The sequence below is a fragment of the Phycodurus eques genome, chromosome 15, assembly GCF_024500275.1.
Source record: "Phycodurus eques isolate BA_2022a chromosome 15, UOR_Pequ_1.1, whole genome shotgun sequence".
Lineage (NCBI taxonomy): Eukaryota > Metazoa > Chordata > Actinopteri > Syngnathiformes > Syngnathidae > Phycodurus > Phycodurus eques.
Window position 1 is genome coordinate 20,304,808 of NC_084539.1, and position 25,277 is coordinate 20,330,084.

The following is a 25,277-nucleotide window of genomic DNA, read 5'->3' on the forward strand; positions in this document are numbered from 1 at the left end:
TAAATATGGTACATTAGAGCTTTATATATCATTCAATATGATGTAAATGTGGTGCAAAGACATTTATGATGCGAACCAGTAAAGTATAGACATGTACTATTTAATATGTAAATTAACACCAAAAAAATCACTGTATTCCAAAATCAGCAATATAAAATAAAGTAAAAATAAATAGAATATAGCATATTAGAGACAGAGAACATTAAATATGATTTAAAATGAAACGTTGTTGGTGTACAGACCATATAATATGATATAAATGTTGTACATTAGAGGTGTCTAGATCATTCAATATGATCTAAACAGTGCATCAGACGTTTATATACAATTAAATGTAAATATGGTACTTTAATGATGTATAGACATTAAAACTGTTGTGGTGGCTTTAGAGGGCATGTGAGGGCCATATATGCGATGTGAATACATCGTAAGTATATAGCGAATTACATGTGGTGTAAATATGCTCCATTACAGGTGTATAAACAAAAAATATGACGCAACTATGGTACCGTACATTCGAAGCACAATGCATTTGGAGGGCATGTGCCTGCGTTCTGTTTCAAGTGTTGCGTAAACGTGAACACGCTGATATTGGCTGTGGATGTCAAACCTGCGGTGTAAACGCAGCCGAGAAAAAGTCACGCGAGTCCACGTCGGTTCTTATCGCTCAACATTTATTGCAGCGCGGGCGGCTTTTTATTTCTGTGCAGCCGGGACTTTGCTCTCTCCCGTGAGGTCGGGCCTCCATCCTTATGCTGCCCCCCCGCCACCCCCCCAACCCGAGCTTCTCCCAAACGTCAAATTCATCGGCGGCGTGACGAAATGCTCGCCGCCGTGTGACCGTGTGTGCACTTTGCCGTCAACCGGCCAATCAGGACGTCCCAAATCTGAGGCAGATCAAAGGGCCAAAGTGTCGCGGGGTGGTAAAATAGTGTTGTGTAGCCGACCCAGTCATTTTAAAATGGTACCAGTGACTGACCCGAAACTTCTTGCAATGCTTTGCGACACATACAGCCATGATTTTCTTTATTTTATTATTATTATTATTATTTTTTTAAATCTTTGTTTATGATCTTGCAGTAGCCACATACCAATAATACACTTTATACATTGTCGTTCTTTTGATAAAAATAGCTCTCTGCAGTGCTCTACTTTATAAAAACATTCAGGGATAACATAATTAAATAGAATACGAGGAATTTAAGTTTGAGCTTCATGCTTCCACGCATTCATCGTGCGACTTCTTCCGGTGTGCTGTCTTAGCCACCAGGGGGCAGTGTAATACATGTATAATTATACGGTGGACCGCCGCATCGTCACGCTTTGGCGTTCGCAAATGTCTTTCGTAAACCTATTCCCCGTTATTCGTCGAAACTCACGCTTATTTGCATGTTTTTTTCTACCTCATCTTGCTTTTTTGCAGAAATCACTGCTTATTCTTGTTTTTTGCTAGTTTTTTTTTTTAACATGGCAATTATAAAGGAGAGTCATTTATTTGCAGATTTTCACAATTTGCAGAATAATGAAGAAATATGCTTGTATTATTCTGTCTGTCTACATGTGATGCTGCACGGTTTTTGTTCAAATATCCATTGCTTAAGGGGTCGTAACACCATCACATCGATGCTAGTTTAGTTAGCCCATCTATAGCGTTTTGCATTGTGTGTTAGCATTAAGCTGGCGGTTATGTGGTTGTTTTAAATGCACGATATTCTCGTTTTCCATTTAGTTTGACAGTAAACTTCAACTGGGACGGGCATTGAACCGCTTGCAGCCTCTTTTTAAAATTTTTTTTTTTTTTAAGAATTGTTCACTATCTACCAAACTGCATTTTGCTGCCACCGTCTCGCACTTGCACCTAAAACATTTACTCGCAACGGCTCGTATCGCAAAACTCATTTTTGCGTGCACAACCCTGGTGTTTGCAGCACAACTGGAGGAATTCCCACATTAATACGCTGACTGACCTGTCAGATGTTTGGACGCGAGCCAAACGAGGTGCTGCTGCAGCCCCTCCTTCTCCCTACCCCTCCTTCTACCGCGTAATCACTAGTAGGTGCCCGTTACGTGCTAACAAAGAGTCAGCTGCTCCTGCACATAGCAGCTCTGCTGCAACCTGACCTGGATCGTCGTCCCCTCGGGTTCCTCCCGGGATTACGTCTTTTATTCAAGGGAGGACGGCGCGTCCTCATGCCGCAGCTGAACACGGAACACCAATGCCTCCGCTTCCCGTCAGGCGGTCCCGCCGCTCAGCTCCCGCTACTTTGTCCAGACTTGGACGGCATGTGGGATTGTAGCGCGTGGACGCCGCTGTCCAACTTTGGCGCACCGCATTTCTTGGGAAGAGCTCGCCTTAGACGCTCCCAAAGGTAACCTCTACACCCTTGTGCCTGGAACAGATTGCTTTGGAATTAACTTGACACGGAAGCGTGCCGCAACGTGTTTTCTGGACTTGGGAGTGTTTACAGCCGATTATTGCTTCTTGTGTTGTTAGGGCAGTGTCATGTTATACTGACTGGATTGATCAGAAGTTTTGTTCAGCTTGTAAAAACAACTGGTCAAATCGAAATCTTGTGTAAGAGCGCAGCAAATTTTTGGGTGGAGTCTGATTTTCATCAAGCTTTTTTTATTTTTTAAGCTTTGCAGAGGGTGGGTTTTCCCCCCTCAAGTTGTAATCGCCTTTATTTTAAAAAAAAAGGTGTACATTAGTTTTTCGTTAGCTTTACAAAACAGTGGGGTTTTTTTTATATTTTTTTTTAAATTGTAGTTATTGAGCTAAATAGTAAGAATTTGCAAGGTAGTTTGTTTTTTATTTTATTTTGAAAAAAAGTCCTAAACCAAATTTTGTTTTATTTCATTAGCTCTGTGAAATGTGGTGTTTTTCCACCTTATGTCGTGGCTATTGAGCTAAATAGTCCAAATTTACAGAAAAAAGGTATAATGTTGATTTCTTTTTTGTTAGCTTTGTGAAATTGGGTGTCATGGACATCGAACTAAATAGTCAGAATTTACGAGGTCTTATTTTTTGGGGAAAAAAGGCATAATTTTAATTCAGTTTTTGTTTGTTAGCTTCCTTATGTCATGGTTATTGAGTTTAAGCTACGTTTTCTCCATTTTGAATTGTGAATTACGGGGTCTTTCGCATGTTTTGGTACAAGAGATTAATTAGTTGTCGACAGAAAACTAACATCAAACATTTATTGAGCGTCAGTATGTGGCACCCCGTGCTGACGCCGACTCTGGAGCCAGGCCAGACGGGAGTTTATTTCGATTCTACTGGGGCCATAAATTTGCTCAGAAGCTGCCCGGCTTTTACATTTCATGCTCATGCCCATTAGAACGTGACAGGCTCGGAGGGAACATACTGGCTTTCGTTGTACACCGCGGGACGAAACGTAGCGCACCTGTGAGCATCTGGGCATCTTCAGTTCACTAGCACCCTTCCCCCACCCTCCTCCCCCTGCAACATGTCATGGATACTGTGATAGACCGCGAAAAAAACTAAGCAATACTTGACAACGGAGATGAAAAATGACCACAATTAATGGATGAATACGTTTTGGGTCAAACAGGGCAGCCGTGGCCTCAGGGAACATAATGTAAACGTAGACAAAATAGTTTTGTTTTGTTTTTCGTTCAGAAGAAGGCATAATTTTCTGTGCGAAGTTGTAATATTGCAAGAATTAAGTCATACTAAACGGATGAAGTTGGATTTTTTTTATTTTTTTTTATGTACTTTAATGTGAATAGTAAAAGATTTTCGCCAAAAAATTACAATACTAGTCTTTTGGGGGGGATGTAAAATAGTATTTTTTTTTTTTTTTGCGAACAAGGTTTTTCTTTTTAAGAAAAAAGTAATTACGAGATTGAAGTTGTATTTTGGGAAAGAAAAAAAAAAAAGAATTATGAAAATTGTCATGAAATAAGAAGAAATAATATTTCCAAGAGTGAAATCAAAATAGAAAAAAGTAATCATATTGTGAAGTAAATGTTTTTTTTTTTTTGGGGGGGGATCAGAATATTACAAGAGTCAGTATTTTTTTCCAGATACAAAATGATCATTTATGCTTGCGCCTCTGGCCCGACTCGGACATCATGTGGGATTGTAAGTGTGTGGACAGCACTGTCCGACTTTAATGCAACACATTTGTTAGGCAGAGCTTGCCTGCGACGCTCCCAAAAGTAACCACTCCACCCGGGACTTAACTTGACACGGGAGCGTGCCGCAACGTGCTTTCTGGACTCGGGAGTGTTTACAGCCGGTTGTCATGTGTCATGTTACTGCACTGAGCTCTGAGTTTTGGTTTCCGTTTGCAAAAACAACAACGGAATCTTGTGTAGAGGTGGGGCGAATCGGAGCGTAGCGTACGATTTTATTTAAAAAAAATAAATTAAAAAAAATAAATAAATTAAAAAAAAAAAAAAGTGCTGTGCGAAAGAGGGTGCTTTTTCCTTTAGTCTGTGTTATCAAGCTAAACATTTGGAATTTACAAGAACAGCCATACTTTTCACCCGATAAATTTTGATTTTTTTCAAGAAATAAATATTTTTTCCCCCCTGATATACTTTGCCATGATTTATGAGAATAGTCAGATTATTCGTCGTGATGTTAAGAAAATGAAGTCATTTTCAAAGTATGGTCTTAATTTATGTCATATCTTTGAGAAGTGCTCGTCATATTTTTTCCCAGAAAATAGTCATGATATTATGAGTATTTATTTGTTTTCCTTCCTCAAGAAAAAAGTCATTCGAGAATTAAGTTACCTTTTTTCAGGATACAGTTATAATTCAAGAGAATGACGTTGGATTTTTTATGTATTTACTTATTTATTTTTAATAGTTATAAGATCAATGTTATTTTGTTATAACAAAAAACGATGTAATATTGCAGGAATGAAGGATTGGTTTTTTTTGCAAAAATGTGTAAATCTTACGAGAGACTAAAGTTATTAAATTTCAAATGAAAAATTGGATTAAAAAATATTTTTCTATGGTATTATTATACATAATCTAATTGCATATGTCAATGCATTTTTTTCTGAATTAATTTTTCCATGCACAAAATCTGACGAGAATAGTCTTTTTTTTAATTTGTATTTATTTCATTTATTTTTTGAATGTGGTATTCCAAGAAAAGTCATGTTTTTTTCAAGGGGGGGGGGGTGGGGGCGACAACTTAAAAATGAACATTTAGACTGTAATACAAGAGTAAAGAAAAGTTAACCACAATATAATACAAGAATAATGAAGTCGAACTCCTTCCCGGGCCTTCGAAGACACCTGAGAGACGTAACAGCGTTTGAAATTTGCCTTCCTTAATCCTGCTGATACTGTGCTTTCATTTCTCAATGCGCGCTGGGATCAATAGAAGATTGTTGGTCCTCGAAGGGAGCTCAGTGCTCTCTACATTCTAGCTGAATTGAAAATGTGTTAAGTACTCTTACGTACGCCAACATCCCCAAATGACCTTCATTTGAATTTGTGATTTATAGAGGGAGGCGACATCTTTACAGTGTGACATCCGCAAGGTCTTTGTAAATGGTGTGAACTGCCATAGAAATGCACTTTTTATTTCATTTTTCATTTTTAATCCCCGTCATGACCTACTTGGAAAACGGCTTAGCATTAAATAGTGGCTGGTTTGTTGCAGTCCATGCATGTAACATTGGTTGTGGAGAAATATGACTGTAGTTGGAAAGACTGTACGTGTGCTTTTTAAACACTTGCGAGAGGGAGCGTTTTTTTTTTTAATAGAAATATACAAAGTCAGAATATTATGAGAATCAAATATTTTTTTATGGTCTAATTTTACAAGGGGAAAAGCAGTGATTTACAAGATTTTTAAAAAAGTTGCAATATTTACAATCCTTTTTTTGGCGGTAATACATAGGTAATACTACAGGAATAAGGTTTTTTCGAGAGATGTTCAAATATTACGAGAATGAAGTCTGATTTTTTTTTTTAGTATATATTTTCAAATATTACGTTTTTTCAGCGATTCACAAGTCAATTCTACAAGAATAGCCAAATTTGTTCGAGGTAAAAAGTTGACTATTACAAAATCAGTCGGATTTTTTTTTAAGAAACAAGTTAGAATATCATCAAGTTGTATTTTTTTTGTCAGAATTTTGAGAATAAAGTACATTTTCGACGGTCGTATTTCTTTGAGAAAGTCATGGAACGAATAGTTTTTTTTTTTTTTTTTATTTGAAGTTTTTTTGTTGTTGAAAGAAGTCTGAATAATATCATGAGAATTGAGTCATATTTTTTTGAGAAGAAGACACACCGCTCCAAGAAGAGTCATAGCCTTAATACAATGAGAATTAGTATTTTCTAAAATTAAAGTCTGCTGCTGGACTGACTGTACGTGCGTTTCTTTTTTTAAACACTATTAATAGCGCCGGTAAGTGTCAGATATGCGACTTTGCGTTGTAGTTTTGTCATCGCTTCGTGTCGGCACACCTGACAGCTCTGACAGCGCAAACGCACAAAGCAACGTTTCTGGGCCGGGCTACAATTGTTTCATTCAACTACGTCTATTTTTGCCTCGCACGATATCCAAAACAAGTTAAAAGGGCCTTTTGACAGATTGAGACTACTTTGTACTAGGGATGGTTGATATGGCCTCAAAATATATTTGTTCTTTTTCACAAAAAAATCTAATCCCTGATTTTAATCGATTATTTCCTCCCTTATCTTATTGTTCAAAGCAAGTAGGGTTAGTTAGTAGGCTCTTTGTCCTCCCGCCACCTCCTGGGATTTTCTTTACAGTAAAACCCTGCTATTGCATTTCCTTAACCTAGTAATAGCATGATTGCCAAAGTCCTTTTTGACTTATTCAATATCAATAAAAATACCAATGTGTTTGCTAAAAATTGAGTTTTTTTTTTTTTCCTTTGTCTGTAGATTCTCAGGTCATGGTAATCAGCAAAGGTTGAGTCGAGGTAACTTGACTCGTCATGTTTGTTGACTTTGATATTTTTTCTTCTTTTCCAAAAATGTTTAAAAATAACAGGCAGTTATGCTGTTAGGCTAAGGATATCCACCATGTATTTTTTTTTTTAACATGAGTCCCTTTCATACTGCCAAGTAAGATGGCTTTTACCTGGGCTTTACCCTGACTTTTGCTGTCCTGTGTGTAAGGCTGAAAAATGGTGATTTGTGGGGCGGGAGGGGAAGCGGTAGTTAAACAGGCCAAAATCCAAATGTCTCCGGGTAAGGCAGAGCTAGAGGCTATTTGCACACCTGGTGTGGTTTAACCAATGTAAGTGTGTAAAAACAAGTGTTAAATTGAAATGTAACATTTCTACAGTGGTAGCGCCTCTAATTTTGTGGGTAGGGCATTCCAGAGTACTGGAGTCAGAACAGATAATGCTCTCAATTCACCCGTTGACTTCTTTTTAGCTCTCAGGGTCACCAAGCGACCAGCATGTCGTCAGCGCAAGTCTCGGGATGGAACATGCGGTACCGCTAAGCAAGATTGGAAAGTGCTACGCCAAGTAATATTGTATGAGTAACACTGTAAGCCATCTTTTTCCTGGCATAAAATTGACTGTTTGAGTTCTGTCTGAAAGGAATGGAGAATCGGTGCCGCCTCTACTGTTATACCTCTGTCATGTTTGCCCAAAAAGGTGTAAAAATAATTTTTTAAAAAAATAAAATAGTATCAGTCAGTCACAGATGCATTTCCGCGATGTATCATGCACATTACCCCGTTTCACATTGGCCATCTCGACTGACTTGTACCCCGCCTAACTTACTATACTGTAAGGCACCATTGGATTTGGGGGTTAAATTAGACCGCTTTGTCAAGCTCTGTCCGAAAGGGACAGGTGAATAAATACCGCCTCGATCGTTGTCTCTGATTTGCCAATTTACCAGGAAGCCAGCGTGAAAGGGGAAAACTCACTTGTGCCATAAGCGTAAGTAGACGATAACCGCTAAACACCGCGGCAGGAAGCGCGAGGATCAAGCGAGCCGAGGGCCGATTGGGCAGCGGCGTGGCATCCGCTGGCCTAATCCACAGCGAGTGCATATAAATAGACGGCGTTAAACCTGATCCGCTTTGACGCCCGCACCTGTGTACCAGATGCTTTTCACTCCGTCACCGTGAATGAGCGCACAGTAAACAAGAATGGATGTCACGGAGGCCGAATGAGGACTTTTCCCCCCCACACACACTCAACGGCATGAATGGGAAAGAAGAGCATCAAAGGGTCGTGCTTGGATCTTATTCTCTCGATCATTTTTTCGATTAATCGTATTTAAAAAAAAATAAAAAAGTGTTTCCATTCAAGGTACATTGTAATTCTAAAATGTTCTGGGGATTTTTCTGGGGATTTGGACAATTTTAAGTTAAACGAGGTCTCAAAACGATTAATCGATCAGTTGTCGATTAATCGTTGGACCTATAACCACAGCACACTTTCTACAAACTACTGCAACGCATAACGAAAGAAACAATATTTCCCAGCTTGGAAATCCATTCAATGGTCCGACACGTTTGCAGTAAGAAAGAGAGTCTGGAATTCTTTGATGATTTTAGGGCAACTTCCAACTGTTTTTTTAATACAGCACTGCCTAATCAGTGCCGCGTAATACCACAATTGTAGTTAAAAGCAACACCTCCAAGTTTTATATGCAAGAAAAGCCCTGTTCGCCCAGGAAAAAAGGTGGGATATTATTATATCCAAACATACATTATGGTCTTCTACGACCATGCCATTGTAGTTTAATGCGCGCGTCATCAAACTGTTTAGCTCAGCAGTGCCGCAAATGTGACATTGGTGTGTCCTGGGGCACTCCACGTGACCTCTGCACCACCGCCGCCTCTGCAGCGGCGCGTTGACAACGCAGCCGAGTCTGCCTACTCGGGCATTTCTGCACACGCACACACGGCGCGCCACTGTTCTTTTGATTGTTCCCAGGCGCACAGAATGGTCGCCGACACGGCCCAATTGTTCCTGTCAGACATGATTGTTGCTCGTCTGTCAGTTTGTTGACTCACTCTATCATCATCATCATCATCATCCTTTGAAGATGTGTAGCGCGCACACATGCGTCTCTATCTGGGGATTTTTATATATTGGGCAACATTGCTCACTAAAAAGTCCACTAAATATGACAAAATAGCGATGTGGGAGTAGAGGATGATTCCGAGCGTAGAGACTGCGTGATTCCCAAACTTCATGTTTCTTTGTATGGATCAATGACACTGACCATAATCCTTTTGTCCAGCTGCAGGACGAGCAACAGGAAAAGCCTGATCGGCAGCGGCCAGTCCACTGGTTTACCGCGACCCCATTCGCCCCTCTCGTCTCTCGCAGGTACCACATTCATTCATGCACGTCATTTACTGGCAAACGACAGTACGGTGGACCGCTCGCCATTCACGGAGGGATGGGCACCGGGCGAAAGTCCAAGGATAATTGACGTCCATTGTAATTGCATTGGAAAATATATATATATATTTTTTGTTAGTGTTTTTCTTTTAACCCAAAAAAGCGGGGATAAACCACCACTAAACGTTTTCAGTAAACAGTAAAACGAAAAATGTTCAAACAAAAACATAGGACAAAAATTGGAAAAAATAAAAAATAAATCAGCGCGCTACGGGGGTCCGCTGTATACTTAAACAATATTTATTTTCTTATTAGGGTTACGGTTAAGTTTTTTTATTTGCAGGGTTTTTAAGTAATACCCAATTAATAAGCATGTTTACGGCTTTGTGGCAATTGCCAGTACTTTCTTCGTCAAACCTCATTCATTCATTTATTTCCTCTGTCAACAAGTTTGCTGTATTGCTCCCTCCCTGTGCCGCTTCTGTGCAGGGCTGTATAGCCTGCAGAACGTTTGACCACTCGTTAGAAATTAATTAAGTGATATTTGCGGACGTAGTGGTCAGCCACTCTTTCTGCTGACTTAAACGACTCCAAAACAGCTGTCTTGACTTTCTGTGCACGGCTTTGGGACGGCGACATCTGATGTTTTCTCATGTGTCCGTTTCCCTTGTTTTGGATTTACCGGGGAAACCAAAATTATCCCAAACGTCATCTTTAAGAGTAGAAGTCCCTCGCTTTGCGCTAATGCTACCGTGGCTGCTTGCGCTAGTCCCCATTTTGTTGTTGTTTGGTGTGTTCAACTATCCTGTCGCATAGTGTTATAACACCGCCACATAGAAGCTATTCATTAGCCCATCTATGGCGTTTTGCATTGTTTGTTAGCGTTGCGCTAAGTGGACGTTCCTAAGGCTAACCTATGTGGTTGTTTTGACTCAACGGTAGCAGTAAACAGGGTTCAATACAGCAGCCGCAAGAGAGGTGCGCGGCGTCACCAAAGCAGTTGTGGCTTTTGAGGAAGCGGAGATCCTCCAGAGAGGAAGCGCAGCGGCGGCGGTGTAGGGGGGGGGAAACATTCATTCACCGCGGGGCGTTTTATTTCCTGCCATTGGTGGCGCAAAAAAAGCAGCCCAGTCGCCACTCCGTGTTTAGTCTGAGTCCAGAGGGGAAAAGATGCGGTCGGATCCGCAAACGCACAATGTTCTCTGGGACGACTTAACTGTGTGGCTCAGGCGCAGCGTTGCTAGTAAAGGTAATGAAACTGGATGAATGGATCTTTTCTACATTGATTCTCATTGGTTGAGCTTTTTTGTTGTTGTTGTTCCCTTATACGGAAACAGCGTTTATTGTTTACATTGCATTCAGGGCATGGCATTGTCTAATTAGCTGCTTGGCTTGTGCCTTTGAGAGCACTTAACCCTTTCCGCATCCATTTTGGGGCCTTTCAGTTTTGATTTTCAAACCGTTTTGTCACCCCTGAACTTTCATATACTGGCTGTCCCAAACATTTTGACATTCTTTATGTGACTTTTCGCTATTGATGTTAGATAATTATATACAGTGGTGTCTTATGAGTTTAATTTGTTCCGTGACCATGCTCATAATGCAAAATATGCATATCTAAAATCATCTTTCCCCATTGTAATGAATAGAAATTCCATTAATTCATTCCATCGCCCCATTTTTTTTAATAAGTAGCACTCTGCAGTATTACTTTAGACAACTGTAGACACACAACAGCTGAGTGGTGCTTTGAAAGGCGAAGTGTTTGTCACTTTGTGAGGTCATAGGAGCTACGTATAAGTAAAAGAGCAGTTACAGCTGATGACTTGTGAGCAACGTAACTTATGTATTTTGTTGTTTTTTTCAATTTGTTCCTGCAGGCTCGAGTCCACAGGAAAGTCCGCGGAACTTCTCCCCGAGTGCCTCGGCTCATTTCTCCTTTGCACGAAGGTATTGTTGTTGATTTTTGTTGTTGTTGACGTTGTTTCTGTTTGTCTTAACAAGACGAGTCGTGCGTTGATGTGAGTTTTGCACTTGTGCCGTCAGGAGCGATGGGCGCCGCTGGTCGCTGGCCTCCCTTCCCTCCTCTGGATATGGAACCAACACCCCCAGCTCCACTGTCTCTGTGAGCATCAGAAAACCTTTATTTAACTGGACGGCCAATGTTTTAAGGCACATTTTAACGTTCTTTACTGTAAAAATAGGATGATCATGTTTAATAATAAAGGTGTAATAGACACTACAATTGAGCTTTTAGTATGCTCATTTTAATACATAGTGGGTTTATTTCCAAAACATTTTAGAATTACAATGTACCTTGAATGAGCCTAAAACGGCAAAGCAACACAAACGTTTTTCTCAGTAACCAAATAGTCCCATTGAAAATACAATTTTACCCATCCCACATTTGCCTTCAAGCAAACTAATGCAATCATTTATGTCAGCAAATATGGCGATTTGGTTTTTAACTTATCATCCGTTATTCACTGGAAAGCTCACCTATTTGCTGTCTTTGTACACCATCTGGTGGCATTCGGTGTCAAGAAAGTTTGTTGAAGTACACGATACCTGCCCATTCATTTAGACAAATGTAAAGTTTTGGCACCATCTTGTGGCAACAATATGCAATAACCCTTTTTTAGGAAGGGTGTCAATTACGCACCGATTTTCACAGCAGGGCTTGTATCCCTATTCCTTGCATACAGCTGTTTCCTGTACTCCATCCATCCATTTTCTGAGCCGCTTCTCCTCACTAGGGTCGCGGGCGTGCTGGAGCCTATCCCAGCTGTCATCGGGCAGGAGGCGGGGTACACCCTGAACTGGTTGCCAGCCAATCGCAGGGCACACAGAAACAAACAACCATTCGCACTCACATTCACACCTACGGGCAATTTAGAGTCTTCAATTAACCTACCATGCATGTTTTTGGGATGTGGGAGGAAACCGGTGTGCCCGGAGAAAACCCACGCAGGCACGGGGAGAACATGCAAACTCCACACAGGCGGGGCCCCGCGGGGATTGAACCCGGGTCCTCAGAACTGTGAGGCTGACGCTCTAACCAGTCGTCCACCGTGCCGCCGTTTCCTGTACTTAATTTGTATATTAAATTTTTTGTCTGCTAGATGGTGCTTCTTTCGCCCATTCAAAGCATGCAGCAAAATGTCGCACCTTTTACGTTCTTTGCAGCTGTGACTCGCTATTGACACTGACTTATATTGATGAAATAATATACAAATTACCCTACTTTACTCTGCTAACCTTTCCCTTTAGCTGAAAGAAAAACTGAGTTTATTTAAAATTATGATTCAGTGCTGTCATCGACCAGATGGCGCCACATGCCCCCATTCAACGGATTCACGATTTAGAACAATTTAGCACATTTTACTGTTTAGATGGACGCACCTTGCTACTGAACTGATGAGTCAGTCATGTTTAGGTAGCTTTCTGTTGTGCTGTGAATGCTACATGCTAATGATTTTATTTAAACTGCTAGCATTTCCTTAAGCTCTTTGACACTCCTCTTTATGGTTCTTAAAAAAAACGTGCTACCACTTTGTTTTGTTTTCATGTTGAATGTATATTTGTTTCACTTCCAGTCGTCCTGTTCATCACAGGAGAAGCTGCACCAGCTGCCCTTCCAGCCCACGCCGGACGAGCTGCACTTCCTCTCCAAGCACTTCTGCACCGAGAGCATTTCCGCCGACGAGTGTCGCCGGGCAGCGGCCATGCGACCGCGTTCGCGCAGCCTGAGGTGAGGATGCCTGGCACTCTCTCCCCTAACACATGTTTTTTTTCCCCCTTGTCTGCTAGCTTAATGCTAATATATAATGCAAAGCGCCATAGACAGGCAAACGGAAATGAGCATCGATGTTGCGGTAATCAGATAACCTTCAAAAACTGCTACTTTAACCCACGCGGAGCAGCAACACATAAGAGAACATGCAACAATACTCATGGGCATGTATTCTCTCTACTCTGTGGGGAATGACGACTATTGCTGAAGATTAGTTGAGGATCTTTTCTGCCTCTCGTTCTAAATTACGCTGCATGTCTTCCAGTAGACCTCAGTGCTGTAGATCTGCTCGTGGATTACTGTCTTGTTTTTGTTTGGTCTCCTCAGCCCTGGGAGGTCTCCATCCTGTTACGACCACGAGATCATCATGATGAATCACGTCTACAAGGAGCGCTTCCCCAAGGTGACGGCTGAGTTCGCGTGTCCATCTTTTTCACCTTCCCTTTCCTGACTTCACCTCACCTGACCTCACCTCTCGTCCTCAGGCCACCGCTCAGATGGAGGAGAAAATCCAGGAGATCATCCGCGCCAACTCCCCGGAGAACGTCCTGCCGCTTGCCGACGGCGTGCTCGGCTTCGCCCACCACCAGATCATCGAGCTGGCGCGCGACTGCCTGGAGAAGAGTCGGCTGGGCCTGGTTACTTCCAGCTACTTCTGCGAGCTCACCGACAAGCTGGAGAGGCTCGTGCAGGAGGTGAGTGCACTCTCAATGCCACTCGGGGGTCCAGGGGAGACATTTTTCCAAGCCCCGCCCCCCCCTCATAATCTTAACGACAATTAAGTCATTCACTGCTGTGGACGTTTGTATTCGTCAGCTGCAATCCAGCTATTTACTGACACCACCGACGTATAGACATGTCAGTTACGTTTTTTTAACGGGTATGCATGGAAGAGGGTTTTGCCAAGCTTGTCTGTGAAATTCAGGTTTGTAAACCACTGTAATGACAAACAGATCCCTGTAGATGGCGCCGTTGCATCGCTTAGGATTCAAGGTCTTTTGAGTGGAAGATATAGATTAGAAGAGAAATGCCAACACGGAAGTCGGACCAGTTTAGGCACCTCACGCTTACAGTCTTTGTATACAGTATATTTGGTATTAACAGAGTCGTGGTGGTGACAAAAGATGAGAGTTGACGTAGTGAATGAGGAAGGCCGTGGAGAAAAAAAAAAAGGCCGTGTCACAAAAGCAAAGAAAAAAATCTTGGCATCCCAAGTCACCGTTCTGTTTGACGTTTCTTCCAGTCCACCGAGCGTTCCGAGAGCGAGGAGGTCAACTTCATCCGCGAGCTGGCCAAGAAGATCCTCATGGTCATCGCTCGACCCGCCCGGCTGCTGGAATGTCTGGTACGCCGACTCCACTCAGTGAGAACACTTTGCACATTTCAACTCAAGTCAGGCATTTTTCCTCCCCGTGCAGGAGTTCGACCCCGAGGAGTTCTACCACCTCCTGGAGGCGGCAGAGGGCCACGCCAAGGAGGGTCAGGGCATCAAGACCGACATCCCTCGTTACATCATCAGCCAACTGGGACTCACCAGAGATCCTTTGGAAGGTGTGCTGCTTCCTTCCTTTATCGCGCCTACACAGAATTTACAGTGGATATAAAAAGTCTACACACCCCTGTTCAAATGCTGTGTGAGCATAGATAGGCGGATATGATCAATTCTTTGTTGAAAGTGTTTTCCTGACAGAATAAGTAAAAAAGCAATATTGTCTTTGTGATTTATTTTTTATTATTATTACAAGAAAGAAATATTTGCAAAGAGAGGAAAAGGTACAAGTCATCACGAATTGTCATCCCTTACTGAAGAGCAAGCGCAAAAAAAATAAATAAATCACCATTATACATTAGTGAGCCATAGGAGAAAAAAAGGAAATACACTCCTCTCATTCCCACAACATTCTCAGACAAACAGCACCGTCCAGCTGCACTCAAACTTATCTTCATGGGAATGGGTGCATGCAGAGGATGAGGGAGGAAGAGAAATCCAGGGAGTCAAAACAAGAGGAGTCTAAACAATCCTGAGCACATTTGCAGAGACGGAGAAGTACTGTGCTGTACAAGAGCTATGGAACGATAAACATGCAAAGGTTATATAAAACTAATATTTGATATGCATATGTACAGTAGGTACGGAAAGTTTTCAGACCCCCTTAAATTTTTCACTCTTTGTTATATTGCAGCCATTTGTTAAGGCCTCTTTATACTGGCGCGGCCGACAACGCCCGCATTGCATCGCGTGACTGACGAATTGGCCCGCGCGGCCCCTCTGCGTCGCTTGACGCGCACACGGCAAAAATAGCTGCGGCGCGTAGAATGCCGCGGAGATAATCTCTCGTGATTGGTCCGTTTCAGTCACATGCTGTGATGTCATCAGCGTTCCTCCCGGTTCCACATAGCATCTATGCCGCCGCCTTCTCGATCGATTTTTGCAACATAATTAAACGTATCGTCTTGGTCCATTTGTTCTAGCAGACTCTGTTCCACGGTCGCCATTGTTGTTGTGGTTTTGTTCCTTGTTACGGAAAGGAAAGGGGAAAAATGCCGACCGGTAATGGCCACAAAATGCCAGCCGCGGCGACACCCCCGACTTGCAGGAGAACTGCAACATACTTTCAAAACAGCGCGCGTGGGTTGCGCTCGAGTATAAAGGCAAACTGCGTGCCGGATAGCCGCAGTGACGACACCGCGGTTGCTGTCCACGCGAGTATAAAGAAGCCTTTAAAATCATTTAAGATCGTTTTTGTCCTCATTCATGTGCACACAGTACCCCATATTGGCATTTTTGCTGATTTATTAAAAAAAGAAAAACTGCTTTTTTTTCAGTCAATATCGGGTGCTGTGTGTAAATTAATGTAGAAAAAAATGAACTTAAATGATTTTAGGAAATGGCTGCGATATAAAAAAAGAGTGAAAAATTTAAGGTATAGTCTGAATACTTTCCGTACCCACTGTAACTGAAATATGAAGTTTCCAACTCAACATTTATTAGGACGATTTTCTAGGAAGCAATTTTTCCTTTTTTTTTTTTTTTGTCTTTGTGGCTTGCGTAGCTCAAGGTGCGTCCCCACTGATGCGGACTGCTTACCTTAATGACAGGGCTATGAACTAAGAGGAGCTGCTGTCGTTTACAAAAGCAGTCAGTGGTGCTAACTTAACAATTCAGTCGCCCAATCGAGCTGCTGCTTTTCACAAAAAAAGCAGCTCTTGCGTATATTAAAAACAAAACACAAATGGCTAATTTAATTCCTTCTAAGAGAGAGAAAATATCATCCGACGTATTTACACGTCGCTAAGAGAGGAAACCAGCGGAAGGCAATTGCAGAGTCAATTGTATTGAACAGTGACAAATCCAGTTGACACACGGGGGGAGAATTGCAGATGGAAAGCTGTGCTGCGACGAAAACGTAAGCTCCCTGGCGGAGGTGGCGGCGCGTGGTGTCTCGGTTGAGCTGTAAAAAGAAGGAAAGTGAAACGTGTTCGGAAACAGATTGTCTCTCCAATGAACCTCCGAATTCCCCAACATCAACATCCATTAGGAATCATTAGGAAGGAATAAATGACCTAAGCACATATGCGCACACACATATGGACAGATGTTCAGTGGCGGCCGACGTGTCGTGCGCTCCCTGGCGTAATGGGCACACATGGACCTTGGCGTGTTTTATTATGATGCAAGGTGGCCGCTAATGACTTTTAGATGAGTCTCATTTCTGCCTCATTTAGTTTCCCTCCAGATCAACTCGGTCAGCACCTTCAGCAGTCCCCGTTTTGTGTTTAGGCTCCATTTTGTATTTCCTTAAAAAAATCCTTTTGGCAATAATGGAAATGGAAATATGTATATTTAAACACCAAAATGTTCAACCAAACCCTATAATGCCGTCTCACTAAAGTCAACCGGCTTAATGCTAACATTTAATGCAAAACATCACAGACGGGTCTAACTGGAATCAACATTGTTGCGGTCATTAGAAACCTTGTAAACAACTGCTATTTTAACAGAGCATAAAACAATTCTCACAAGCTTATATTCTTTCTGCTCAGTGGAAGCAATGACTACTACTGAAGTTTTGGTGTGTTAGTTGACCACTGGCATGATATACAGTACTGATTTCTCTTCAGTAAATCCAAAGAATTGTTTTTTTCCCCCGACCATATTGTTTGTGTTTGTATGTGCAGAAATGGCTCAGTTAAGCAGCAGTGACAGCGGCATTGCACAAACTCCAGAAACAGATGACTGCGTAAGATATATTCATCATTGCGTTGATTTGATTTTGATTCCCCCCCAATGTTTCTTCGCATACATATATTTTTTGTCTTTTTTCTTTTGTTTGTTTGTTTCTGCTGCCTGGTGTCAGTCGCAGAGTCTGAGCGGCGCCTTGAGGTCCAGACGCAAACCGTGCGAGTTGGACTTTGAGTTGACCAAACTCATCAGCAACGGCGCCTACGGGTGAGACCAAACCTCGTCACGCAGGAACACTCGATACTTTTGCATTTATTCATTGAAAACAATAGTTTACTTTCTGTCCATCTATACTAGTTCAAGCTCTCTATGCTAGTTCTTTATATACTTGTATTATCTATATCAGTTTCATATATCTATACCAGGTTTATCTCTACTAGCTCTATCTGTCCACCTATACTAATTCCATCTATCTAGCTATGCTAGTTTTGGATCTATAGTAGTTCTATCCATCTACCTTTACTTGTTTTACCTATATTTCTATCATACTAGTTGTCTAGCTTTAGATATACTAGTTCTGTCTATACTATTCATAGCCTTCCTAGTTTTAGCTGTCTGTATCGATACTAGTTCTATCACATATCCTAGTTTTGTTTATGTAAATACTAAATATGTGATTACAAATATGAAATGAGACTTGGTCGTCATGTGTTTGTGGTGCAGGGCGGTGTACTTGGTGCGGCACAAGGAGAGCAAGCAGCGCTTCGCCATGAAGAAGATCAACAAGCAGAACCTTATGCTGAGGAACCAGATCCAGCAGGCCTTCGTGGAGAGGGACATCCTCACCTTCGCAGAGAACCCCTTCGTGGTCTCCATGTACTGCTCCTTCGAGACCAGACGACACCTCTGCATGGTCATGGAGTACGTGGAAGGTGAGAGATGACGATGATGACAGGAATGATGACGTCATAAAACCGATGATGGCGACGACGACGATAGCGGCGACGGCAATTGTGATGATCGCGATGGCAATGAAGTCGACGACAATGACGGCAACGACGGTCATGCGGATGATGACGAGAATAACGACGGCAACGATGCTGCTGTCGATGGCGCTGAAGATGTGTGATGTCATTTTAGGAGGCGACTGCGCCACCCTGCTGAAGAACATGGGCCCTCTGCCCGTGGACATGGCCCGGATGTACTTTGCTGAGACGGTGCTGGCACTGGAGTACCTTCACAACTACGGCATCGTGCACAGGGACCTCAAACCGGACAAGTGAGGGGACCCCCGCCCCCATTACACACACACACACAAACTTTTCACAAAAAAGGTTGAGATACAGTGGACCCCCGCATACCTGCGGTGCAGCACACGTGGATTCGCTGAATTTATTTTTTTCTTATTTATTTTCAGTCTTTTTTTCAATTTTCAGTCTTTTTTTTTTTTTTTCAATTTTCAGTCTTTTTTTCAATTTGTTTTTCAAAGTTTTCTTTTTCTGTTTTTTCAAATGTTTCTTTTTGGGTGGGAAACAATCCCAGAAACGTTTATTGGCAGTTTATCCCTGCTTATTCAAGAATTTTGGAGGTTTAAAAAAAAAAAAAAAAAATATTTTTTTTTACAAAGCAATTCTAATGGCCGATTTTTACTATTCGCGGTCTGGCGCAGTTCCTATCCGCCGCGAAGAACGGGGGTCCACTGTATTGGACTTTTGGGTAAAACTTTAGGATGAACCTAAAATGCACTAGTACCTCAACAGGTGAACTTAATTTGACCTTCTGTGAACTTTTTAATACACATCCAAATGTTCATTATTTCAGTACTTTTTTGCACAACAAAAAGTAGCAAGTAGAAATTCACAACAGATGTTTAAGAATTTTTGGACCCTGTCCTCCGTTCGTCGCTGAAAACTCACTTTTTCACGGTTTGTGCTCATGCCAAAGCCCTGTCTAATACAAATGTATTGGTTTGGAGCCATCTTGAACTACGTTGAAGTGTGGGGCGGAGCTCTTCTATTAGTCAGGGCAAAGTCCTGTCTAATAGAAAAGAAGTGCTCCTATAGGCAATTATAAACCTTTTTTAACGGGGGCATCAATTACTCTGATTTTTGCTTCCCGCGGCAGGGCTCGGTCTTGGAGCTGTACGATATATGATCTTTGTGAATGTATTTGTATAACAATACTCCGCGTTTGTGTCAGTTTGCTGGTGACGTCCATGGGCCACATCAAGCTGACGGACTTCGGCCTGTCCAAAGTGGGCCTGATGAACATGACCACCAACCTGTACGAAGGCCACATCGAGAAGGACGCCCGCGAGTTCTCAGACAAGCAGGTGAGCGCTCGTCACAGCCTCCGCTACGCTCCCTTCCTGTCGCCGCTCTAAACGTCGGATGGATCTCGTCTCTTGTTTGCAACCCTCCTCGCCCCTCGATATGCTTCAACCGACATATTATGGAGGATCGTCTCGTTTTTTCATAGATGAAAGACCACATATTTGCTTTGTTTCTGCATAGGTGTGCGGCACGCCGGAGTACATTGCCCCCGAGGTGATCCTGAGGCAAGGCTACGGCAAGCCGGTGGACTGGTGGGCTATGGGCATCATCCTCTATGAGTTCTTGGTGGGCTGCGTCCCCTTCTTTGGGGACACGCCCGAGGAGCTCTTCGGACAGGTCATCAGCGGTCAGTGGAACTCCGACACATTTACAAATCCAAGTGTCAACAACAACAACAACTAAGCGAATTAAAAAAGGCCATTTTGAACGTGTGCAGACGAGATCAACTGGCCGGAAGCAGAGGAAGCGCCGCCTGCCGACGCCCAGGAGCTCATCAGTGTCCTGCTCAGACAGAATCCTCTGGAGAGGATGGGCGCAGGTACAGGCAACCCTACATGTCGCACATTTACAATGCTAGCTGGGTAAAAGCGCTGATTTGATGCCCATCGTGTGTCTCCAGGTGGCGCCGCCGAGGTGAAGCAGCATCCCTTCTTCCACCACCTGGACTGGAACGGCCTCCTGCGGCAGAAGGCCGAGTTCATCCCGCAGCTGGAATCCGAAGATGACACCAGCTACTTCGACAGTGAGTAGGGTTGGGTATCGTTAGGGGTTTTCTCTGATACTGGACCAAACGCCAAACCAGTATTTTTAAAACTGCACTTGAACGGGTACCTTCAAAAAAGAAAAGGTTTTTATGGTCAAGGAAAATGATGACTCGGGGTACAACACTGTGAAATGGTTGAATTAAAGTGCAAATACAGCAAACCCTTAAGCGTTACAAGTATTTGACAGCCCCCTAAAAATTTTTATAATTGCCTATATCAATAGTTTAAACCATAAATATACCACAAACCATCATACTGTAGTGTTATTTTTTTTTTAGAATACCGTTAGGAAACGGTTGTTTTATGGTAGTTAATTCATTTCAATGGGGAACGATGATTAGTGATGATTAGGTCAAATTATGTGGCACCAAAATGAGGAACCGAAATAGCAAATCAGCGTTATTGGCCCTTTTTTTTGTTTTTTTTTTTTTTTTTTTTTTTTTTTTTATAACCCTTCCGCCGTCTGCTCTCGTCTCCACAGCTCGCTCGGAGCGCTACCACCACCTGGAGACGGAGGAGGACGACACCAACGACGAGGACTTCAACGTTGAGATGCGCCAGTTCTCCTCCTGCTCTCACCGCTTCTCCAAGGTGGCGGTTGCATCCAAATACATCTGTACAGTGCACAGACGCCATCTTGTGCGTTAAAAAAGTACTTGGACGTCGCCACCATGTTGGGTGTGGCAAAGTGTTGCGAAGAAGACGACACAATGCCTCTTTCATGTGCTGCACGGCGATGTAGCAACCGTGCCACACTCAAAGCAGATTTTGAGATTAAGACTGAGCAATGAATTTTGATTTTATTTTGCCCGTTATATCATTTTTCCTTTTTGCTGGCTTTGCACTGCAAATCTTAAAAAAAACAAAAAGGTAAAAATGAAATGAGGATTATATAAATTTAAATGATGTGCCCTTAGAACAGGAAGGTTTGACTTGGTAAGGTTTCTTAAAACACGTAAACATAGCTAGCCTCAAAGACCGCGACCCCGCCAAATAAGGTGAAGGCCAGTGGTGGAAAGTAACAAAGTACAAATACATCGTTACAATACTTAAGTAGATTTTTCAGGTATCTGTACTTGGAGTGTTGTTGTTGTTTTGTTTTTTTATAAAGCCACGCTTTAAAAATACGAAAAAAAAAAAGTAATGAAATGAGGAATGTATTAGTTAATTTAAACAAAATTATCTGCCAGTCCAACAGGAACATTTGACATGGTACAATTTCTTAAAATATAGCTACCGTATTTTCACGACCATAAGGCGCACCGTATTAAAAGTTACGGGGTCTAATTCTGTATTTAACACATGAAGGGTGAAGGGTATTGGTGGAAAGTAACAATGTACAAATACTTAATTACTGCACTTAAGTAGATATTTGTAGGTACCTGTACCTAACTTGTGTATTCATTTCTGGACAATTTGTCTTTTAATCCCTAACCCGTTTGAGAAGAGAGATATTTCCTACTCTGTACTCTGCAAAACTGGGCGAGCACACCTGCCCCCATTTAAAGCATCTCTGATTAACCCTAAATAATGTTCAGCTGTTGTAGTAAGCGAAAACCTGGTATTTGAACAGGGGTGTGCAGACTTTTGTTTTTATTTTTATTTATTTTATCTATATAAATCTCCACTATATGTAACACTGTTACTGTGATGATAGATATTGTAATATCTATGGGAGTAAACGTTTAGAATGATCAGATTTAAAATTCCTTACGCTGTTTTTGGCTTTGTGATCTTCAGGTGTACAGCAGTCTGGACCTTTCTCGCGGCCATGCCGAGGAGAAGGGGGATGTCACAGAGGACAAGAAAAGCGAGAGCCCGCCCACGCTCGACTCGCTCGGCTGGACGCCAGACTTCACCGACATGTAAACGCCGCCCTCAAATAAACCCTTTTCGCCCCATCAGGAAAATAACATGTGCGTCCGTCTCGTTCCGTCCGGAAGGCCGTCGCTGTCGGCGGATGGTGAGCTAACCCGGCAGAGTCCGGGCGCCGCCTCGCTCCCCAAGTTCGCCATCTCGGCCTCAGAGAGCGAAGAAGCGGACGAGTCGTCTGTCCTGGGAGACCCCAGCAAGACCTCCTACTCGGTGGGGGAGCTGCCACGGGACGAGCCCGACGCCACCACGCCCGGGAGCACCCGCAGCGAGGCCACGCTCTCCGGTACGGTGAAGATGAAGACGTGCTGTGAAGAGCTAAAAAATGCATACCACAAGATACGGTCTTTAATTTGGCCCACCATGCATTTACACTATCAAGCGTAGTTTTGTAATTTGACTTTTTGGTCTCTTTTTTTTTTCAGTATAATTTATTTTGTACAAACCAGTAAGCTGTTTTTTTCCCCAAAATTTAAAAACGACTTCATCCTGAAATAATTCATGTTAAATCTGCATAATTGGGGGGGATTTTTATTGACTTAAGAAATTTTTCAGTAGCAAGACAGATGTCCCGACAGTTGTCTCACGCTTGACTTTTGGTCTTTTTGCGTCCAATCAGGAAGTTTCTCTGAGCACTTGGACCAGCTGACGCCCCAGGGCGAGGCTGTGCAGAACCCGGACGGAGCACAGGGGGCAGCGGCGGTCTCTGCAAAACCCAGCGGCAGCAGGGGGGACCAGAAGCCGCGAGCATCCATGAAAGTCCACAAGTCTGTTTCTGCCGGTGCACTCTCCCTCATGATCCCCTCAGGTCAGAAGAACGCAAAAAAAGTCACTCAATAGCCCCTTACTCACTGCCTGTCAAAGCCATGCCTTTTTCCTGTTTTTCTGTTCTGTGTGAATAGCACCGACGTGGGGAAGAAAAGGGAGGAAGTTGACCCCGCAATTTCCCGCCCCTTGCAGTCAATAACATAGGCGGTACTTAGCCAGGACGGCAGCTGTGTCAAAGGGGATAACTAAAATCGGGGACAGTAAACGTTTAACCCATGACACTTGCTTCTCCGGTCCTGTAGTGTTGAAAGCAATTGTCGTTGTCAAAGTCGAGCCAGCAATTTTTCCCCTTCGGACGTGCAGTGGTGCCTTGAGATACAAGCGGCCAGCAATGAACTCAACCTGACTTATTTCACACCAAACAGCACTGTAGCAGATCGAACAGTTGTTCAATTAAGAGGCTTCAAGCTGTTTATTGCCACTCCCACACGTATTTCAAACAACCACATAGCTTTGCCTTAAAAAAATGTTTTAATGCTAACAAACAATGCAAAACACCAAAGATGGGCTAACCAATAGCATTGGTGTCAGTGTTATAATCCTTTAAGCAGCAGATTTGGGAACACAAGCGTGGAAGCAACACATGTAGACAGACAATATACCAATACACACAGGCATTTTTTTATACTTATTGAAAAATGGCTAATATTACCACAGCTTAATGAGTCAGTTGTGAAACTAGTCTTTGTGTCTCTCTATGTATTTTACTGCCACCAGGTGGCCAAAGTGTGCAAACGAGAAGGAGCAGCACAATGTCCATTGAATTGAAGCAAAGATTGCCAAAACTATTAAATTTTTCACACTCATTACTGTAATGTTTTTTTTATATATATATATATATATATATATATATATATATATAATGTACAAGAGTGTTGTTTTTCTTATTGGGGGCTGGGACAGATTAATGGCATTGCCATTCAGAGGGTTTATAATAAGATTGTTATGAACGTGGTCACGGAACGAATCAAATTCGTATTTAAGGCACCACTGTCGTATCACAGGTATATAGCCAGGTCGGCAGCTGTGTGAAAGGGAGCAGGGGTATAAAGTTTGACCAAGGACCCTCCCGTCTCCCGTCCTGGGGCGTTGAAAGCAGTTTGCAAAAATAAAGTACGGAATACCTTCCACATCCAACATCCTATTTTTGTTGCAATGACGGCGACCAAAACAAAATTACAAAAGTAATCTGGACATAAATAGCACACTTCGGGTGTCATAGTCTTACCCCAAGATGGTACTGGCTTATTGAAGCGAAACAATGGGAGGGCTTCCACTAGTGTACAACAACTACATTTTAAACTAACAGAGAGTTGTATTTTGGATCATTTGGTTTTATTTTCATTTGGTTTTACCTTGCTCGACACGAAACCGGCACCGCTCAAAAAGATTGGGGGACCGCTGGTCTACTTGATCTCTGCGTGAAAGAAGCTAACATCTTCATCTGGTTTCTCCTCTCAGACATGTTTGGCGCATCTCCGCTGGCGAGCCCGCTGTCCCCTTACTCGCTCTCGTCAGAACCCTCCTCCTCACGAGACTCTTCCCCCATCAGAGACTCGTCCTCATCTTCGCCGTTGACGCGGCAGCCGGTGGTCATCCACGGCAGTGGCAAGAAGTTCGGCTTCACGCTGCGGGCCATCCGCGTGTACGCCTGCGACGGCGACGTCTACACCGTCTACCACATGGTCTGGGTAAGGATTGCCACCCCGGTGATGCCCGTCCTTGGGTTGAAGTAGCGTGTCGCGTGATGGCATACGCTTCTTTTGCGTGTCAGAACGTGGAGGACGGCGGCCCCGCACACAAAGCCGGACTAAAGGCTGGCGACCTCATCACGCACGTCAACGGCGAGACAGTCCACGGCCTCGTCCACACTGAGGTGGTGGAGCTCCTGGTCAAAGTGAGTGTACAGACACTACCCTACCTAGGGCCTGATTTACTAAGTTTCTAAATAGCGGGCACTAAATTGCGTGTACAAGTGCAAAGGAATTGGCTGTACCTGCCAATCCTTCGTAACACTGCGTTTCAAACTTGGGAACGTACGCCAGGAAAACTGCTGTGGTCGTGGCCCGCACCGATTGCCAGAGAGTTGAAAGGAGTTTTGTCATGCGTGATACAGCAAGACTTCCCCTTTTGGATGGCTCCAAGTCAGCCTTTGTATCATTC

At 42.9% G+C, this 25,277-nt stretch overlaps 1 protein-coding gene across 13 annotated transcripts in view; it reads left to right on the plus strand.

Moving 5' to 3' along the window:
- LOC133413320 (microtubule-associated serine/threonine-protein kinase 3-like) overlaps window positions 1-25,277 on the plus strand; it is a 64,383-nt gene that overhangs the window by 32,777 nt on the left and 6,329 nt on the right. For 8 of the 13 annotated variants that reach the window (XM_061697513.1, XM_061697516.1, XM_061697515.1 and 5 more), the window contains 22 exons: window positions 9,238-9,326; window positions 11,222-11,291; window positions 11,388-11,466; window positions 12,938-13,092; window positions 13,462-13,537; window positions 13,620-13,829; window positions 14,378-14,479; window positions 14,553-14,685; window positions 17,314-17,375; window positions 17,493-17,584; window positions 18,041-18,249; window positions 18,458-18,596; window positions 19,517-19,649; window positions 19,831-19,996; window positions 20,087-20,188; window positions 20,270-20,392; window positions 20,896-21,005; window positions 22,155-22,279; window positions 22,358-22,572; window positions 22,906-23,094; window positions 24,576-24,805; window positions 24,889-25,011. In XM_061697513.1, coding sequence (XP_061553497.1) covers window positions 9,238-9,326; window positions 11,222-11,291; window positions 11,388-11,466; window positions 12,938-13,092; window positions 13,462-13,537; window positions 13,620-13,829; window positions 14,378-14,479; window positions 14,553-14,685; window positions 17,314-17,375; window positions 17,493-17,584; window positions 18,041-18,249; window positions 18,458-18,596; window positions 19,517-19,649; window positions 19,831-19,996; window positions 20,087-20,188; window positions 20,270-20,392; window positions 20,896-21,005; window positions 22,155-22,279; window positions 22,358-22,572; window positions 22,906-23,094; window positions 24,576-24,805; window positions 24,889-25,011 — 2,932 coding nt within the window. Of the gene's footprint in view, window positions 1-2,057; window positions 2,370-9,237; window positions 9,327-11,221; window positions 11,292-11,387; window positions 11,467-12,937; window positions 13,093-13,461; window positions 13,538-13,619; window positions 13,830-14,377; window positions 14,480-14,552; window positions 14,686-17,313; window positions 17,376-17,492; window positions 17,585-18,040; window positions 18,250-18,457; window positions 18,597-19,516; window positions 19,650-19,830; window positions 19,997-20,086; window positions 20,189-20,269; window positions 20,393-20,895; window positions 21,006-22,154; window positions 22,280-22,357; window positions 22,573-22,905; window positions 23,095-24,575; window positions 24,806-24,888; window positions 25,012-25,277 lie in introns of those variants that run through there. The other 5 variants (XM_061697518.1, XM_061697525.1, XM_061697520.1 and 2 more) reach the window with 4 other exon arrangements.